The sequence below is a fragment of the Odontesthes bonariensis genome, chromosome 22 (genome assembly GCF_027942865.1).
Source record: "Odontesthes bonariensis isolate fOdoBon6 chromosome 22, fOdoBon6.hap1, whole genome shotgun sequence".
NCBI lineage: Eukaryota > Metazoa > Chordata > Actinopteri > Atheriniformes > Atherinopsidae > Odontesthes > Odontesthes bonariensis.
In genome coordinates this window covers 30905270-30926009 of record NC_134527.1, presented here as the reverse complement: position 1 = coordinate 30926009, position 20740 = coordinate 30905270, and the positions used below count along the sequence as shown (strand labels likewise).

Here is a 20740-nt window from a genome sequence, read left to right as displayed (position 1 = left end):
GTTTTCCCATTAATTGACACTTCCATATTGGATTTGATCAATCTGTCTTTGTTGACAGGATATGTACCTCAGACTTTTAAGGTTGCTGTAATTAAACCTTTACTTAAAAAACCTACTCTTGATTCAGAAGTGTTGGCTCATTATAGACCTATATCCAATCTCCCTTTTTATGTCTAAAGTTCTTGAAAAAATAGTTGCAGCTCAGCTTTGTGATCACTTACACAGAAATAATCTGTTTGAAGAGTTTCAGTCAGGATTCAGAGTGCATCATAGCACAGAAACAGCACAGCTGAAAGTTACCAATGATCTCCTCCTAGCCTCTGATAGCGGACTTGTGTCTGTGCTTGTCCTGTTGGATCTCAGTGCTGCATTTGATACGGTTGATCACAGTATCTTATTACACAGACTTGAACATGTTATTGGGATTAAAGGAACTGCATTAGGCTGGTTTAAATCATATTTATCTGATAGATTTCAGTTTGTTCTTCAAAACAAAGAATGTTCCTTGCACACCAGAGTAAGTTACGGAGTTGACAGGGTTATGTGCTTCGACCGATTTACACACACATATATATATATATATATATATATATATATATATATATATACACACACACACACACACACACACACACAAACACACAGTATACATGTATGTAAGTCTGACAGCCCATTCCAGATGACTTACTCAAAAAGAGTAACTAAAACAAAACTTTTTAACTGGTTAACTAGATTGTTACAGCACTGTGGCAACCTGAGAAATATCAAATCATGAACAGAAATTACTATGGTTTTTTTGTGTTACCTGGGGTAATGCTTTCCAAACATCTGTCCCATAATCTGGACCCGCACTAAGTATCCCAACAGGGGGTAGACAGTGATCATTTGGAACAGCAAGAAAGTCCGAGCCACAAACACCATCACATCACTGCTGGGGAAGTTATCTAAGAAATTCTGTGAAAGAGAGAAGTGCAGTGTGCATTATGGGCTTTTCTGACAGATCTATCTGGAAGCTGCAATGGCTGTGGATAATAATGAAATTATAAAACTATATCATTTTACCACATAGAATCGTCTATACATGTATACATTTGTAAAATATGTCCAGTCTTTGTTTAAGGTACAAGTATGAACCAATTAACAAGCTAATTATGATACCAACAATGATATCTTAGGAATTAAGGCTCGATAAAGGGGGGTTGCAAATCCTGCTGATCTCAAACATCTGCACTGCCAAATTATGCACCTCCCCAGTGAGAAATACAGAAAGTTGAGGTTCCAACTTGTGTTTCCGATATCATAATTATCCGTTTTGACTTGTCAGAAATATTTTCATACATGTATCCCGCATACTTGGTTAAAAACATCATGCAAATCACATAAACTATAAATTCCGACCTGCCAAATGATGCATTATCTTAGAAATCTAATGCTGCTGAAAAGTACACTTGGCTTTCACACCTTCCGGGGGTAACGCTGTGGTACGAGCGCAGTCTGTCCGGAACAAGTTTTCAGTGAGCGGACGCTTCTTTTTGGAATGGCTTTAATATTGTGCTCAATTTATCGCCCAACCTCTTCCAATAGTGACTTTTATAAAGAATTTGAGCAACTGATTAAAGAATGCAATCTCACAAAGATATAATTCTTCATCTTGTTACCGTTTAACTACTCTACACCAAAGAAAGTCGAGAAGAAAACAATGCCGCTGTCAAGAGCAGGGATACTGTCATTAATGATACTGCTGCAGTATTTGGATCATTTTAATTTTTTAATTCAGTCAATAGAGGGGAAGGTCTGAAGCCCCTGGCATCACCACTTGGAGTCTCTGCCCTCTTCTTTGCCTTCACGCATCTGTCCCGTAGCTTCTTCCACACATTCTTACAGAACTCTCCCTCTTTCCCCAAAGTTCTGCCAATCTCTGTGCACCAGTTTGGGGAGTTTACGTGCTCCCTGTGCTGTTTCACTGCAGTTTCGTACAGCTGCCTGTACAAACGCACCTCCTGACTGAGCCTGGTCTCACATTGGTCCATCCGGTTTGTCGTTCTCGGCGCAGCCAAGTTACAAAAATCGACTGGTGCACGACAACGCGCTGCGCCGTCTTTTCAAGGGAAGCGCCAGGCCTGATACGTCATTTTGACGTCACGGTCCGCCACTGCCGTGACAGACGCGTCGTCTGTAACTCCGGCTTAAGTCAGCATGTAAGACTCTTATCGGTCTCATGCACATTTCCCACTTTTGTGTAACACTCCACCTTTGTATGGATAAGTACTCATGTGAGTTCAGACTCTTCAGAGTTGCAGCCCAGCACTGCCACTCTCCTTCATGAAGCATAATAGACCTTGGAATCGTTGGGGCAGACTCACTGTGCTTTGTTAACAGAAATTTCCACCACATTGTCAATTTGGAAAAAGAACAAAGAATGTTATTTGCTGTTGAGACGTTTCTGTCTGATTGATAGTCTGAAGAACAGCCTGGAGCTTGAAATGTCAAAACATGACATAAAATCCAATCTGTTCTTTCTCAATACAGATAAGTATTGAGCCCCCTTTTATTTCCTCATATGACATTATGTACATGTGACATTATTGTGGTCATTAACTTGTGTTTCCCTGTTCCAACAGGTTTCCTTTGAATGGTGTTACAGTGTTTGTTGTCCCCTCTTTTCTGTCTTCTCAAACCCCAGCTGGTGGAGGCGGATGGCCACCCTTCCTGGTTCTGGTTCTGCCAGAGGTTTCTTCCTGTTCAAAGGGAGTCGTTTCTCTCCACAGTCGCCTCAGGCACGCTCAGGCCGGGAGATTGGACTGAAGACAAGTTTCAGTGCAATCTGTTGGTTTCCTTAGCTAGGAAATTGTTTTTGAATTTGCTCTATATGAATGAATTGGACTATTTTTTAATTTAATTCATTGGATTGATTGGATTATGATTACAATGAATTGAACTCTGGCTCGAATTGGACTGTACTATTGAAGTGCCTTGAGATGACATTTGTTGTGATTTGGCGCTATATAAATAAAACTGAATTGAATTGAAGTAAAACAACTATTGGGTAAAGTCCTGAGTCGGCGGTGTGCTTCTTCTATGCTTGTTATGGAATGGATCCCAAATACCAAATGTATCAGAAGGTTAGTTTTCTGTTTGTAGGGTGGGATGATCACAACGGTCAGAATTATTATGAGACACTGAAAAACACTAAACTATCCAGACACAGACTGCATCTCATAAATTCATGCTTGGTTGACTGAAATAAAAACAGAGCTGAAAAGGAGACTGAGACTCCCCTCCACAGAGATTTAAGATGGAGTTTTAATCACACTCGTGGAATGGCCAGGAATCTTGAAAGGCGACAGCATGCCTGCTTTTGCTGTCATGATAGACTCAGTATCCCATGTATGCATACAGCTTGTTTTAAGAATGGCTTTGTTTGTTCATTAATAATTTCACTTTAAGGGCCATGTCTTGACTCAGTGCTGGGAACCTGGATTGTTGGGATATATGGGGAGGAGGTTGTAGGGGAAAAGTACCACCAACCAAATTTTTTAAGTTTGACAAAAATTCAACATGTTAATTACAAAAAAGAAAACATGTAACTCTTACTGGTTCAATGCAGTCTTTGAAGAGAGGGGGTGAGGGGAAGGCAGCAAAGATCATGACCCCCACATACAGATACGTCAGCCCTACTAGAACATATGCCACAGAAAGGTCCCGCACCTGAAAACATGAAAAAAAAAGTCCATTAAAAGAAGAATCAGATTTTTCTTTTTTACCCGGCATTTGTATGCACATTATTTATACAGAAAATCTTTGTGGTTGGACCTAAACTAAACAACTAAAACTCCATGACCGTCAAACAGCTGGGGTATGATAACAGTATATTTGTTCTGGCCTCTACTGTCCTCATGTGGACGTTCTTTTTTCTTAAATCTAATTTTACACTCTTTGGTTTCAGCTTAACAACGATCTGTCCGCAGTAAGCATTGGAAGACAGGTTGCACCTTTCTGGAGTAGACCTGTTTTAAGTAAAAATGGAAAACACTGTTATGATGACTATTTGATGAAGACAATGTTCTTGGAAAGTAAAATATTATTTTAGTTCAATGTTTAATGAATTTTGTACATGACAGTCATTATAGGATGTTGGTTTCAGGTGCTAATACATAAGAAGCACTTTTCTTTTTAAGTTTCTGAGCACATTACTTAGCAAATGATATGCTACCTTCCTTTCAGTTTCATGTTTCATGCAAAATATTTCCTTATATTTATTCTTATAACAAAGGACAGTAAAAGTCACGGGCACTTAAAAGGTTGTTCATTTGAATGTTTTTAGGTTAATCAGATGAATATCTTATAGATTTTTTTTAATTTTGTTTGTTTTTGCCTTTCTTCAACCGACACAACATGCACATGTGAGCAACATGTTGATGTATATGCATACTGTTCCAAGTTCTGCCTTTTGCCAAAGAAGGTTGTTCTACCTTACACCACAGACAACTTTGGGAGCAGGGTTTTTCAATGAAGTACAGCTGATAATAAGCCCACAAGATAGCCTATTCCTTAAAATAATGGAAAGAGAAGTATACCTTGACGACACAAATCACTGGCAGGTACCTCTGCCATTTTATTCAACATATGACTCTACCAAACAATAGAGACTAAGTTTAAACATCTCCTTGCCCTGAAGTGTACACTTCAGAAGAAGGTAAACATGAAAGGGAACGGGTAGTCATTTCTGCAGATGTGGAATGGAAATGTTTTACTTCAAAGTCCGAACTAATTTAGGAGAGGCTTACATTGTTCTCTTGGTGTTTATTACTCTTCATTAGAGTGATAATGCAGTTGTGAATGAAGAAGGCCAGAGTGAGGACACCAGTCAGCTGTGGAAACATCAGTCTAAACTCTGAAAGAAGAGAACAACACACAAATCAGCCATCTGCTACTGATAGAAAATGATAACAAAAACAATCTAAAACCACAACAATTTCCCTTTGTAGTTGTATCACAAATTTTGACATTCAAAAATATTCATCTATTTGTGGGCAGGGATTTGCAAGAATTCATTCCCATCCTGACTTTCCAGACATGAGTTGTACATACTAAACTTATATTTTGGCTTTTAGTTTAGTATAGTTTAAACTATAAGAATGTTCACATAAAGCCCATAATGGCACCAGGTTGGTAACAACCTGGTGTAAACTTCAATCATAAAGCACTTTAAAAACAGCAGATACTGACGAAAGTGCTGAACACTAAGAATGCATAAGACATTAATAGACATAAAAATAAATCTAACAATTTAAACACAATAAAACAATTTAAAAAGCTCCTCATAAAAACAAGATAAAAATAAATTGAATTTAATTAAAATGACTAAAAATGAGAAGAGGCAGATTTTAAGGAGATGCCTGTTTAACATGCAGTGGGAGCGAGCTCCACAACCGAGAAGCTGCCACAACAAAAGCTCTGTCCCCTCTGAGCTTTCGCCGTGTCCTTGGCACATCCAGGAGCAGCTGGTCAGCTGACCTGAGCGCCCAGGAAGGGACGTGGACATGCAACAGCCCAGAGAGGTAGGGCGGGGCAAGACCATTCAATTACTTGAATGGTCAAATAAAAGAATTTTAAAATGAACCCTAAAAACAACAGGCAACCAATGCAGTGAAACTGAAATAGGAGAAATGTGCTCTCTCTTCTGTGTGCCCGTTAAAAGATGTGCAGCAGAGTTTTGCACCAGCTGGAGACGGGATAAGGATGACTGAGAAACACCAAAATAAAGTGAATTACAGTAATCGAGCCTCATTATGATAAAAGCATGGATCACTGTTTCAAAGTCTTTTTTCGAAAGGATATGTTTGATCTTGGCCAGTTGTCTTAGTTGAAAAAAGCTGGTTTTCACCACCGCACTGATCAGTCTGTCTGAATTAAAATCACTGTCCATTCTCACACCAAGATTGGTGACAGTCGGTTTGAGAAATTGTGCCAGAGGGCCCAAATCAATAGGGGAGGACCCACTCGTAACACCAGGACCAAACAACAAAACCTCTGTCTTCATTAAAATGAAGAAAGCCATCAAGGATTTTACATCATCAAGGCAGTCCATCAACAATTTCACAGAATAGGAGTGCTTTCATTTCAGAAGCATATAAACCTGGCTATCATCGGCCTAAAGATGGAAAGCACACTTGTGCTTGTGAACCCAAGGGAAGAAGATATAAAGAAAAAAGCAAAGGCCCAAGAATTGAGCCCTGAGGTACCCCACATCACAGAGCAGCAGAGGGATTTAAAAGTATTCAGGCTGACACAAAATGTTCTCTCAGCCAAGCAGGACCTGAACAATTCAAGGACAGTACCTTGAATACCTATATAATGCTGTAGACGGGGTAATAATGTGTCGTGGTCCACCGTAGCAAAGACAGCCGTTAGATCTAATAAAACTTGGATCACATAATCTCCAGCTCTGGCTAAAGGAATGTCATTAAAAACCCTTATAGTGCAGACAACAATGGAACATACATTGTGGCGCTGAATAATCTGGCCAAACGGGAGCATATAAATAGAAAATAAAATCTGACCTAAAACTGAACCCTGCGGTACACCACAGGCAATTTAAGTTTTAGAGTATGTGTGATTGCCTATGGTGACCGCAAAGGTTCTATCTAAAAGGTAGGAATAAAACCAGCGAAGTGCAGTGTCCCTGATGCCAATCCAGGTTCAAAGACAGTCAATTAAAATGGCATGATCTACAGTGTCAAAGGCTGCACTTAGGTCTAAAAGAATTAAAATTGCACTCTCGCCTCTGTCGGCTGCTAAAAGGTGGTCATTGGTTACCCTGAGGAGGGCTGGTTTCTGTGTTATGTAAAGCTCTAAAACCTGATTGAAATTTCTCAAAGGAGGTTGCTACGATACATAAAAGCTCAAATCTGGGCTGAAATTACTTTCTAAAACTTTTGCTAAAAACGGAAGTTTAGAAATTGGCCTAAAATTATTAAGAACAGAAGGATCAAGGTTTGGTTTCTTTAAGAGAGGTTGAACCACAACATGTTTAAAAGAAGAGGGAAAGATGCCTTGTGTTAAAGAGTTGTTAATTATCAATAAAACACTGGGTCCAACTGTGTCCAAAACCTCTTTAAGAAATTTAGTAGGCATGACATCAAGGTTGCACGTAGTTGATTTCATATGAGAGATTATTTCAGTTAGAAACGTCAGTGAAACCGGGTCAAAATTGGGAAAATAACTAGAAATTTTCCTACATATATGTACAATGTGGTTTGAAGGGGTGATTTGTTGCCTTATATCCTTGTTTCTGTTAGAAAAGAATTTTAAAACTTCCTCACACGTCTTGTGAGACATCAGTTAAATGACAGGGAGAAGGGGTAGTGATAGAGTCGATAGCCGTATTCGGACAGAGCAGTCCTAAGAACGCAGCTGTAGTAGCTGTGGGAAATTATATTCTGCAGGTGTTCAATGAGTTGAATAATAAGTGTTCTGGAAAATATGGACGAAATATTTGCCTCCAGGACCTGGGTAATTGTAATTTGGAAAAAGATGGTGCCACGTGGAATTAGGCTTTTTGGTATTACACTAAATACTTATAGATCATTAGACTAATTGTGTATCCGCGTGTGCAACTTTGGCTTTTCAGACATAGCAAAGTAACTGAAGTGGAATCTTTTTATAATGATTTCTGTGATGAGAGAATGTTTTGCAATTTGTTGCTGGCAGCTGACAGGAGCCAGACAAGAATTTGCAGGATGGTCCATATATTTTCAAGACTGCTGGAGACTTTGCAGCTACGCCTGCATGCTCTCATGCCACATTAAGTTGTTTACATACCAGCTATATAAGGAAACTTTAATATGTAACTTTAGAACATGCATACGGTTTATACATGAGGTCCTGGACCTTTTGCAATATTGTACTCTTGATCAACAAATTCAAGGGCGTAAGTTTGCACAGGGACCATAGGGTCAAGTCACAACCAAAGTTTGGGAAAGACAGAGTTGTCTCTCCCAATATTTTTGATAATATTCTAATATACATTTTTTTTACATAATGCATTTAATATAATATTTTTCACAAACTCATTCGTAGTATTATGCATTTGTATAGAACTATTTTTCCGACGTGCCGTCTCGTCGCAATGTTCAGTGTAACCTGCATTGCAACAAGGTTAGATATGCTGCCATTTGATTGGCTGAAGGTCAGCCCCTCTCGTCACCGCTCCCGACGAAGAGACACACGCTGTGGCAGAGTTGCTGGAAGATGATGGATTGACTGTAAAATATCAGATTGGCTGTTGCAGACAGGCTTGACGGCACAAAATCATGAAAGTAAATCCTCACATTAATATTTCGTTTGGTCTCAACATTTTTGCTCGTGTTTCTGCTTTGTAAATAGAAAATGTCACCGAAAAAGAAAAGAGACGTTAAGAGAAGTTATTTCCCCACCCAGAGAGTAAGCAGTAGCTAACTACCCACACTATGCTAGCCTTCCAGCCTAACGTAAACACGCATTCGACTATGGAAAAGTGTTAATAAGGTGTTATGGTGTGAATGTAATGTATGCTAGGAGGCTAGTTTTATTTTACGTTTTTTTTTCTCTCTATTTTTGAATTATAAACAAAGGTGGTTCCATAAAGCCTAAATCTAGGCTATTCCTGTAATATTCAAAAGTTTGGTCTGCTGGGAAGTGTCCCTACCAAAGCTAAGAGCAAACTTACACCCAAATTATATAATTTTATTTGTCCATGGTCAGCATAAACCTGCTTGGCACAGACCAAAGAAGAAAGAAATTCAAGTGTAAAACCTCATCAGAACTGTCAAGCATGGTGGGAAAAGTTCATGTCTGGTTCTTGTTTGTTTCTTTCTTGTCAGACTCAGACTGGACAGCTTGTGGTAATTGATTCCAAAAAGAATTCTTCATCATATCAAGATCATGACTGAGGCCAGGTCAAAGTCTAAATTTGAAATCTGTTCCATCCCCTCCCCTTACATACAAGAAAACATCTAGCAACAGGAAGAACTTGAAATGAAACAGTGGACAGGGATTTCAGCATTTCAATTTCAGAAACTGATGGACAATCAATCTAAATGCCAGTAAGAAATTGCTCCCGCTAAATGGGGCAGTCTGGTGTATTTCCTTCCCAAGAGGAAACCTACATCTATTTACATTGTTATTGGAAAAAAAAAATACTCCTCTTTGGGTTAATCATGTATATCATCCTCACCTGTAGATAATCTCCAAAAGAGGATGATATCTTGTATATAGAAATACACTTAAAAACAAACTAGGGCAATACTTATTTTTAAACATATAAGAATGAGGATAGCAACATTTGGTTCAAGTATAGCTTACTTACTCAAGTATGTTGAAAAATGTAACTATGACAATGAAACATACTTATTTTTCTCACATGGAGTGTATGGCATACAATGGGTCTCCAGTTAGCAAGAATGTGTTCACTAGATTTGTCTGCCGAAGGCAGAAGGTTTACCTGGTACATAGAATTGGGCTGCATCAAACCAATGAAATTCAAGGTGGAACCCAAGCCGGACAACCTTGATAGTGACCATCACAATCAGGTAGATAACTGATAGAGTACCTTGATAAAATAGGATAAAAAATAAGTGATTTAGCATGCAGCATATATACAGTATATATATGGATATATATAGATCAGTCACTACCCACTCTTCAATGGTCTGACTCGATCTTACCCAAGAAGGTGAACCTTGCAAAGAAGGAAGCTGAGCGAAAGCAGAGCAGAGGCAGCAGCAGAAAAATGAGATAGAAGGGGATGGTGTTGGTTTTACTCCAATAGCGCTGAAAAGAGGTGACATCAGAGGTATCATTTCCAACGTTACTGACGTACAGCATGCTGATGGTATCGTTCCCTCCAGGATTAGTGTTCGGGTATGGACAGATGACTGGGGAACAAATCAACAAAGAATTTTTTACAGTGAGTCAACAGATTCATTTTTCTACAAAATAAAAAAATCATTACTGGAAGTACTGGAAGTGGGACTTAAATATTTCAGTTCATTTACCAACATTAAAAAATTAAAAGACAACTGATATTTTAATTGATAAAGAAATAATATTTTACCACTTATACCAGTACATGTTGTCACACACGGACCGCTACAGGAAATCTTTCCTGCCCACAGCCATCAGCATCTATAATAACTCCTTGATTTAATTGAGTTACATCAACATTTAATTTCCCTCTGGGATAAATAAATTATTTTTTAATTGAATTGAATTGAATGTTAAATACATAGAAATTTATTCTGTCATTAATGTTATAATTTATGGAAGAAATAATAATAATACATATAGGTAGTACCAATCAAAAGCTTGAATATAACTACCCATTGACTTGTAGTCTGTAGTTGCCTCAAAATACACATTGTCAGTAAACAGACAAAAAAAGCAAGAAGTATGCTAAAGGTTCGGGACATGGTGGGACTGTCTTGGCTGACACGCCTCTTCAATGTAGCATGGAGGTCTGGCTCAATGCCTTTGGAGTGGCAGACCAGGGTGGTGGTTACCATTTTTTTAAGAAAGGGGACCACAGAGTGTGTCCAACTACAGGGGGAATTACACTACTCAGCCTCCCTGGGAAGGTTTACTCCAGGGTGTTGGAGAGGAGGCTCCATACGATTGTCGAACCTCGGGTTCAGCAGGAGCAGTGTGGCTTTTCCCCCAGGTTGTGGAACAGTGGACCAGATCTTTACCCTTGCAGAGTTAAGAGCGTTTGTTGAATCTGACTTGGCGTGTTCGTACGAGACCTTCTTACGAAAAAAGTAAGAGAAATTTAGAATAAAATACGAAAATGTTCTTGCATGAGGCCCATTGTTCTAAAAGTAACATAGTTTCTGTTCTTTTTAGAGAAAAGGCTCTCTCCAGGGAACCCCTGTTCAGTCTTTTCCCAATTGCACTTGTCATGAACTTGGACATTTAACATGCTAACAGAGGCCTACAGAGTCCAAGATGAAGATCTTGATTGTTTTTGCCGTTTCTCTCTGCTTTCCACAGTCTGACCTTGGGGATAATTTGCTGGGTCGTCTACTAAGTTTGGCAGCTGTCTCGAATGGTTCCACTTGTGAATAATGGGGATAAAGTCATGATGGGCAGCAACAAATGCTTCTTTAAGATCAGTGCCAATGTCTATCCTCCTTGCCATTGTCCATACATACCTCAATGCCTCAGACCAACAAAGAGAAAAAAACTACTGATTCACATAGCAGTGTTCACATTTGCTGATGATTAATGAATTGAGTGTATTTGGTTAGAAACATCTGGTTGTTACTTACCCTCTTAAATTCTAAGAAAGGATTTTTTCCTACCGTGCTTTTGTATTTTAGCTTAGCTTTTGTTTAGTAAATAATGATGGAGGGTAATATGTCATGCTGTTGTTCATCTTAGGTTTTATATATATACACACCTCATTTTAAGACCTTGTAAGAACCAGAATTTTTTCTTCTTTCCTGGTGTGCAAAACCTTAAATTGAAAGATGGTGTACTTTTTTTTCATGACTATATGTCACAAGATCTGAACAGGTCAGATCGCAATTACAAAATGTAAAGGAAAAGCACCAGAGAGGTCATTCACACATGCCATCAACATGTTCAGTTTCCACCAAAATAATGGAAAGAAGTTCATGTCAGAAATGATTTTTGGTATAAAATCTGGTTGCTCATCAAAGCAGTGGTCCTAGATCTTGAAGAAAAGTCTAGAGACAAAAGACTTAAATACTACCATGTTAAAGCTGTTAAAACCCTCATTTATGTAAAAGCTTAAAGTTTCAAGATGCAGATTACTCACCTCTATCTGAGCCATTAGTCCCAAAGTCTGAATCTGACATGTTGACATGGACGGCTTTGTCTATAGAAAGAAGAAGCAATCAGCTTAAAAAATTAATACATTTTTTTTTTTAAACTTACAACCACTTCTTTTTTTCCATTTACTTTCGCTAAATTACCACAATTCAGAAACAGTTATTCAGATGTGGCATGTCATTAGTGCTATTTATTCACTCTTTTCAAAAGGACAAATTCATCTATTCACACCCCCAATCCCCCTCTATATTTGGCACATTTTGTCAGGAATGAACACAAGTAACTGTAGTGAACAAAGACATACATAAAAATAGATACTTCACTGAATCTGCTAAGAAAATTATAACAGAACTATTACAATTATAACAGAACTATTATAAGCTAAACTAGACAAACTAAACTAGTAATCTGAAGTCATGTCTGTTGGTTTAAGCAAAGTGGCCCTTCTTTCACGCCTACTAAAACAGTTTTCTTTAGACCAGGCGGTTCAGAGGGGCCGAGAGTGAGCACTCCTCCCATATCTTTCTGGGGTTGTTGTTGAGAAATGCTGTGGCTTTTCCTTATCATGAACAATAACAGCTGAGCAAGCCAAAGGGGGAGCACCCAGAGAGGTTCAACCATCACGGTACCACAAGACATCAATGAAGGATCAGTTATATATGTTTGTACGTTGGCTGAGGACACAGTGTCTTGCTGGGTGTGACTGACAAAGATTTATATCATACAGGGGGTTTACGTACATTACCGGTCAACAAAACCTGGGTATCCAGTGTACAATTTAATACAGTAAAAGTAAATATGATGAAGCTTTTCCTCCAGTCATACCAAAAACGCTCCCATCTCGCCATCTATTGATCCGAGAGGGAAATAGTTTAGCAGTGTAGCTATAAATTAGCAACAAATGCTCGTAAACAATGTTTTCTCATCAACAGTAATGGACCAAGTTAAAGATGTGAACAGTTTGACGAATGTGTCTCATAGTAATGAATTTGTTTCATTACTTCTTGCATTTAAACTTTTTGTATGAAATAACGTCATTAAATAATTTTACTTGGAAACTTGCATCTTTATCAGAAACATGTCGATAACTCACTGTTAACACACCAAGAGCAGTACACAACGTTCAATACAGCAAGGAGAATGAGGAGAGGACCATTTTTGTGCCAAAAACACAACTTATCCATACCACTGCAGGTTGTCTTTATCATAGAATGGAACCATTCATTTAGAAAGCATTCAATAAACAAATTACCTTCAGACATCCAAATTTATGCTCTCAAGCACAGAAAAAAAGCTAATTTCCCATAAAATATGTCTTTAAAGTTTCTTTAGATTACTTTTGTTGTTGAATTGATGCGATGTACATAAATTAAATTTAACTGAATTATATAGTAGAAAAGAGTAACCACAGCAGAGGAACAGTGCCAAACAACATGTTAATGGGACACTTCTGTCTTTGTCATTGTCACTTACTGTAGATAAATTGCCCAGTGTTGTAGAGGAAATTTGACATGAGGACCCAGTAGACCACCATGGCGCCAATAAGTGACACCATGGAAAAGATCAAACTGGACCACTGGCCGAACTTGCCAAAGTAGTACCTACAAACATCAGGGAATTCCCAGTCGGTTGTGTTCTCGCCGACTAAAAACAAAACACAGAGAAGATATTCTTTCATAAAATCAACTGTGAAATAATAGAGAATAAAACTCCAATTTCCAGGGTATGTTATAGAGAGAAACCAACCTTTAAGTTTAAATATGTTCACTTTCAGGCTCAGGTGTAACGTTAGATTAGGTCAGCAGATAGGCTGCAGTATTTTTTCTCAGTGAATCAAACTCAAATATTAATTTATGTTTTATTTTTTCCAACTTCTGATATACTCTCAACCTGCTGTTTGTAAGCTTACTTCTATCATCAATCTGGCAATAGTGGCTGCTAAACAGCCATACGACTGATCATCACAGCAAGAAAACTGAACACCACTCTGTGATGAGGAATCCCTGACCGTCGCAGACCATGATTCAATGTAAATTTAACGCCGAAGACGGATGTACTGGGCCCCTGGCGCGTAACAGCAGTAGTATGCAACTACGTCATGGAGACGAACAAGACAACAATAATGTAAATTTTACAATGACAAAATTACTCCCAACTAAATACTTATTTGTACCATTTACAGCTCAGTATGTAAATGGTTACACATGTTTTGGATAGACGATTATGGTCTGCTTTTTGGTGGAAGTACAGTTGAAGGAAGAGGCCGCATACATCACTAAGGTTGGCAAAGAATGAACTCTTTATACATCCATCCACCCATTTTCTATACCCGCCTAATCCAACTCAGGTTTGCGGGGGGTCTGGAGCCTAGCCCAGCTGTCATTGGGCAAGAGGCAGGGTACACCCTGGACAGGTCGTTTTATACATTTTGTTAAATTTCTACAAAATTAAAACAAGTTTGTTTGATTTGGTAAAGGAAGAGGACAAGTTGCAAAACATACTTATTCCCTTTGGTGATTTAAGGACGATGTAACAACAGTAAAGCATGAGCAGGCCAGTGAAGATGAGGATGAGGATCCCCAGAGTGAAACCCGCCTGAGGAGATGCAGATAAAAAAAAGATTTATTTAGTTTTTAGGACTAATTTATGTACACACAAGCTCCGTATTTGCTGTTAAAAAATAACTGAGGTCATATTATATGTGGCATTAAGCAAGCTGGGTATCTAAGCTGTGAGAACTAAAGCAAATCACCTGCTTAATACCCCATGGTATACTGAGTATTGATGTACCCATCATTGTGTTCCATATAGCAAAGCTGCAAGGAGAGATAAGCATGATAAATAAGATATGATAAAGGCACCCAAACATATTTTCATTATGAAAAAGAAAACATTTTTGCTCAGGCTGACTGATGCTGATAGGGCTTACATGGTAATTATACTTGGGTTTTTAGAGGCAGAGTCACCGTCTGCCACCTTAAAAGCTGTGCCAAGTGGACTGTAGATGTAGATCTCCTCTGGCTGGGGGATCACATGGTTTGGAGGACTCTAAAGGTGGGAAAAAAGCCACAGATGCTAAAGATACAAAAATCAAAGTCCTCAAGTTACAGTAACATTAGCCATTACAAAAAAAATAAAGGCGTTACATTTACATACTCAGACATCCCAAGTTCCAAAAACTCATTTCAGGGAGATGCTTATCGAACCCCCCCCCCCCCCCCCCCCCCCGCGCCTATTTAATTTTGGGGGTCTCTAATTTTGCCTATTTATCAACATATTAAATTGGGGATTTTTTAAAAGGCTTAGACAGGCTGGATGTAGATAGTTAGATACTGTAGCTGGCTAGTTAGATATAGAACTACACAATTTAGTAACTAAATGTGTATTGATACTTTAAATAAGTATTTGATACGTTTTGCTTTATTTTATAACATTTTATAACATATATAGCATTTAACCTACAGAAATAAAATGCAGATGATGGCGCCTTCACCTACCTCCACATGTCTTACAGTCACTAAGTCCGCCGTGGGCAATACTGAAGTCACTATTGCATACTGTGCACCTCGCCACGGTGTCATAATTCTTCACCTTCACTAGACATGGGTATACTTTAGTATATTCTGCTGTAAAATGAGTCTTATATTTTCGTTTTTTACTCAAGGATTCACCCTCTGCCATTTGGCAGGATGCACAGTTTTGAGGGGTAACTTAGGTGACTGTCAGAGAGTAAATCAAAGCCCTCCCACACCGAACGTTATTGGCTTATTTTGTTGACTAAACCAATCAGCTGACAAGCAGTCGCCTTGAACGCTCGTTGAACAGAGCATCGCTTTGGACACATACGCACAGGTTTCACACCTGTCCCCACACCCCTCTCTCCTGCCTGCGCAGTCGAAACGCGCATGGTGCACGAGTTATTGTGTTACCTGGACGCTATCACTCGCATTGAAAAAAAAAAAAAACTCCCTCGAATAGTCTAAAATCCGGGATATTTTATCCGACTCGCGGGCATCCGTGATTAACTATCAATATCAGGGAGACTCCCGGACCTTCCGGGAGACTTGGGATGTCTGCATATTTATTCAAATACTGTAGTAGATCCCAGAGTAAACCCACCTGGATTTACTTCAAGAATATCCAAATAAATATTTTATATATATATATAAAAAATAATTAAAAACTCCCCACTTGCCCTTCTTGTGGGCAGTAATTAGTGCCTCCCTAATATATTTCAGACCAGCCTTTTCTAGCCAGTAATTTATTGGAAGTGGCACTGATGTGTCAACCAAATAACTTGCAAGTTTACATGCAAGTTAACACATTAATGGGGGCAGCTGTATCTTAGGAGGGAGAGCAGTCATCTGCCAATCGGCGTTTAGAGGTCGTGATTAGACTCCTGGCTTCCCCAGACTGCATGTCGAATGGTCCTTGGGCAAAAAACTGAACCCCCCACGCCCATCAATGCATTCATCAGTGTGTGAAAGCACTGGATAGCCTGTAACACTATAAACTAAGACATGTCGTATGAGTGTGTGTGAGAATTGGTGATTGTGGAATTTCTGTGCTAATTTTTTTTCTTAATTTTTGCTTAGTTTTTGTTGAACAATGACAGAGATTCAAATTTCATATAGTGTTTATTTAAGCCTGCATTTACCTAATTTTGGGACTTGATATGGACCAGATACGGTTTTACATTTCAACTTGATGAGTTAAACAGCATGGGTGGTATCAACACCACTGTCTGCTCCCAGTAAGGCAGAAGGGACTCATATCAGCAAAAACGCGGTCCTATCCTATAAAAGCTTCCTGAGAACTCTATCTTTGCACATTTGCATCACAGCCTCTGTATGTAGATGTTCCCTTACTGCAAAAATAATCAAATATCCTATCCTTTTGAAATTCAGTCAGTATTCCTTAGTTCTTATTAACTTTACAAGCAATATTATACACAGATATATTGTATAATTCTATTCCCTTCCTACAAATCAACATTATCCAAGTCACAAGTTGAGTGTCCATTATATACTCGAGGTGGTTTTTGCCTGTTTAAAGACTTGATGCATATTAGAGGGCATGGAAAACATCTTGTTAACTGCCTCTGACCTGGCAAGTTGAAAATGACATGATTCACCAGATGTTTCAGGTCATGATTGGCACACAGTAAACTCCTGTGGTTGAGCAGTGGTTGTGGTGTTCCACAGCCTCGGAGCTGCAGAGGTATAGACCTGATCGCCCATAATGCAGAGCTTGGTTCTGGGGGTTCGGAGGATGTTCTTGGTTGCAGAACGGGGGGAGCATGAGGGGGTCTGGAGGGTGAGTAATTCCTTTAGGTATTGGGGGCATGTCCGTGAATGCACTGATGAGTGAGGAGGGAGCCCTTGTACTCAATTCTGAGTGGGATGGGGAGCCAGTGTAAAGATCTCATAACGGGGTGATGTGGTATTATTTGCGGACCTTTGACAGGATCCTGGCAGCGCTGCTTTGAATGTATTGCAGTCTCTGGATGTTCTTGCTGGAGATGCTAGAGAGTGGGGAGAAGGGAAGGGCAACTCCATTGACACAACTTTGTGATCAGACACACCAAGATCGTAAACCTGTGGGTTGGTGATGGGGGCGGAGTTTGTGATGACCAGGTCGAGTGTGTGGGGACATCGACATGTTGTTGTAGGTTGAGGGAGTCCAGTAGCTGAAGGAAATCAGCAGCGGAGCGCCATGAAGGGGTGTCGATATGAATATTTAAATCTCCCAGGATTATGGTATTGGCAGAGGTAGTGCAGAGCGTTGTGAGGAGATCAGACATTTCCAGGATAAAAGGGGAGTTGGGTGTAGGGGGCTGGTAGATGAGGAGAACAGTCATGGAAAAGGGGGGCTTACATCTAACTGTAAGACACTTGCAGGATGTTGTTGTGGGCAGCCGGATGGGGGACAGCTCCTGGTCCCGTCGGCCGATGACTGCTAGGCCACAACCGTGGCCAGTGCTAACTGCTAACTGCTAGTCAGAATACCTCTTGGTGGAAACTCCGAGTGAAGTTCGAGAAACAGTGGTGGAAGGGAGGAATGTTGTCTGTCAAGGCGATGTGATGGTTGGATCCAGAGAGCCGTTTCCAGGTGGGTCACGGTTACTGCTGGAAGTCGTCTGTAGCAGGTAGGTACCTAGCTAACCCACCGGTAAGGAATAAGGTGAGACGTAGGATCCGAGGTCCATAAAAAATTAGAGCAATATTGTAAATCGTTCATCCCCCCGCCCATTGCATATACCCAGTAATAATCTGCACCACTGTACATACAGTATGATTACACTTACCATATAGTTATAGTCCACTGTACATACCTATACTTTTGTATATATCCTATCATACTACAAGTACTGCTTATGTACTTGTGGTTAGATGCAATCTGCATTTCGTTGCCTGTACCTGAGACAAGTGCAATGACAATAAAGTTGAATCTAATCTAATCCAATCTAATAATGGCGCTTTTCCACTAGCTCGTCACGGCTCGGTTTGGTTGTGTTTCCATTAAACTTCGTGCCTCCTCGACGTGGGCGGGGTCGTCGTAACACGGCTGCGCGTGTTGCTGCTCACCCTGTGGCTTTTTGTCGCACAGAAGGCAAGAGAAGAGAGCCAGAGAAGACTCCTGGCCACCAGACAAAACAGGATTGAAAAGTACCAGAGAGTTTTGTTATACATAGAGCAGTGTGACGCTCAAGATCAAAGACGAGCTTCAAAAAGACGACGTTTGGAGGTAAGCTAACGGTTGCTAACGCTAGCTTTTATTATCCGCGTTATGACGCTTCCAGTGACGACACTCATCGCCCAATCAGTGGAAGGCAGTCGGCTGACGTCACGTTTTAGTAATGCTTCAGCCCGCTTGGAACCAGGGCTGAGGTTATACGGAAAATCGTCCCGGTTGTAGGTACTGCGTGCTAGTGGAAACACGCAATAGCACGCCGAGCCGAGCCGAAGCGAGCTAGTGGAAAAGCGCCATTAGATTCATTTAAAAAATGTTCACCACACCAACAAATTCCTCCATAACCGGACACTTTGTCACCACAACAAAATTCCCTATCACCACACTCCTTCCTGTGTGCTCTGGACATCCGACCCCAGACTTCAATTCTAACAACAACGAGGGTCAAGTAGCACATCGAAGGCAGCAAAACATTCTTCACGAAAAACTGTTCTGCACAAAACATACATTTTCAGTACTGCTCTTTATGTGCAAGCAATGTTGTCTCATGTTTTTTTTTCTGGTAACATCTTTGTTAACATTTCTAATTAATGTAAGGTTGTTGAATGTTCTGAAAATAGCACTATACATAAAATGCACTGATAATCATCATTATACAGTTTCAGTAACATAAGTTAACACACGTGCTCATGAAATATGGTTATATTGCATTCATAACTATAGCAACTACATGTGACTTGACCTACCAACAGTCTGTCAGAGGAGCCCGTCAGTCTGCTGTAGTAATGGACTCTGCTGTTGAGGATGGCAGCCTCAGCAGAGATTCTCTCCTGTGGGTCATCATCTACAATGTTCCTGGGCTCCACGTGGAAGGGCCTACAAGTACACAAATATCACAAGTTCCAGCTTTAATCAAACAATTCCCAGAATCCATTTAATAGCACAATCACTTTATTTCATTACATCTGCCTGCCTTGAAAATGGGCATATCTAGAGTACATACTGAACAAACCACATTAGTATGCAGAAACGTTGCATGTATTCAAGCTAAAGCAAGATTAGAATGAAACAAAAGTAACTGAAGTAAAGCTAACAGATTCAAATTCAACCAGCCAGTAAACAAAAGTTGTATTTGCTGAATATGAAAATGTGTCTGAGAATATTCTTCAGACGCATTCAAACCTGTTAATGTAGTATAATATAGATATATATTGTATGGTGGAAATGAGAAATATAAACACTCAACTATGTGTACCAATTTAGAAATGTTACCAAATATAAAAACAACATTCATTTATTGTCCAAAGACAATTGTTGTATTTACACACAGACATATGTATGTGTGGCCTGCTGGAAGGGAGTGTTTACCATTTTTAATGTGCTAGAAAGCTCGCTGCTCAATGAGAAATACCGAACTGAATTAAAATTCACACAAAGTGTTAATACAGCGGAGAATGATGACAGGGTGGTGCCAAACTTACATGTTCACACTTGCATCTAAACATTCTAAGAGGCTTCCAGAAAGCCAAGCCCATGGAAAGGACCTTCTTTATCATCAAGCAATAGACTGTCAGCAAATGGAAACATGGAGGCTTATGAGGATATGAAGGAGCGAGTAAATGACAACCGGCAGCCAGCTAGCAGCTCCAGCATGGCCTCAGAAGAAAAACTGAAGGTCAACTTGGTTTACTCTGACATATTTCCATAAATGGATCTCATTTATTGCATATTCTAATCCATCCAGACCAAAGGGGCTTTTTAAAAAAAAACAACTCAAACCTACAACCTGAACTTAATTTGAAAAACAGTAAAACAACTGCTAAAAGGGTTTTCTGGAAAACCGACAGAGTTCTCATCATCCAATGAATCCTAAGTCTGAAGAAAATTAAATTAAGAGGTTAAACCTTTTGCTTTTTTGTATATTATGTATTTCTTCTTACATTCATTGTCAAGAAAAATAAGAAGATTTCAAACACAAGTTTCACTTTCAAGTGAATGTGCATTGAGGACTTCAAACTTGGTGATCGTCTACTATTTTGCTTTTTATGCTGTCTGACCAACACGGCTACAATTAAACTGTAAATAATTCTCCATATTTGAAAATGAGGACTATAACCGCCCATAAGCGATTTCATATCCACAGAAAAAAATTAAAATTAAAATTTGGTTTGGCTTTGTTGGAGCAGCTTAGTCCAGTTTCCTGTTCGTTCAGGCA

The 20740-nt window shown here is 39.5% G+C and overlaps 1 protein-coding gene across 3 annotated transcripts in view; it reads right to left on the bottom strand.

The window, feature by feature from the left end:
* Positions 1-20740, bottom strand: part of slc38a9 (solute carrier family 38 member 9) — a 46078-nt gene that overhangs the window by 4771 nt on the left and 20567 nt on the right. For all 3 annotated transcript variants that reach the window (XM_075455949.1, XM_075455948.1, XM_075455950.1), the window contains 11 exons: positions 19272-19401; positions 14762-14880; positions 14585-14648; positions 14334-14427; positions 13306-13476; positions 11819-11878; positions 9708-9917; positions 9485-9592; positions 4788-4894; positions 3595-3708; positions 806-954 (listed from right to left, as the gene is read on the bottom strand). In XM_075455949.1, coding sequence (XP_075312064.1) covers positions 806-954; positions 3595-3708; positions 4788-4894; positions 9485-9592; positions 9708-9917; positions 11819-11878; positions 13306-13476; positions 14334-14427; positions 14585-14648; positions 14762-14880; positions 19272-19401 — 1326 coding nt within the window. The remainder of the gene's footprint in view (positions 1-805; positions 955-3594; positions 3709-4787; positions 4895-9484; positions 9593-9707; positions 9918-11818; positions 11879-13305; positions 13477-14333; positions 14428-14584; positions 14649-14761; positions 14881-19271; positions 19402-20740) is intronic.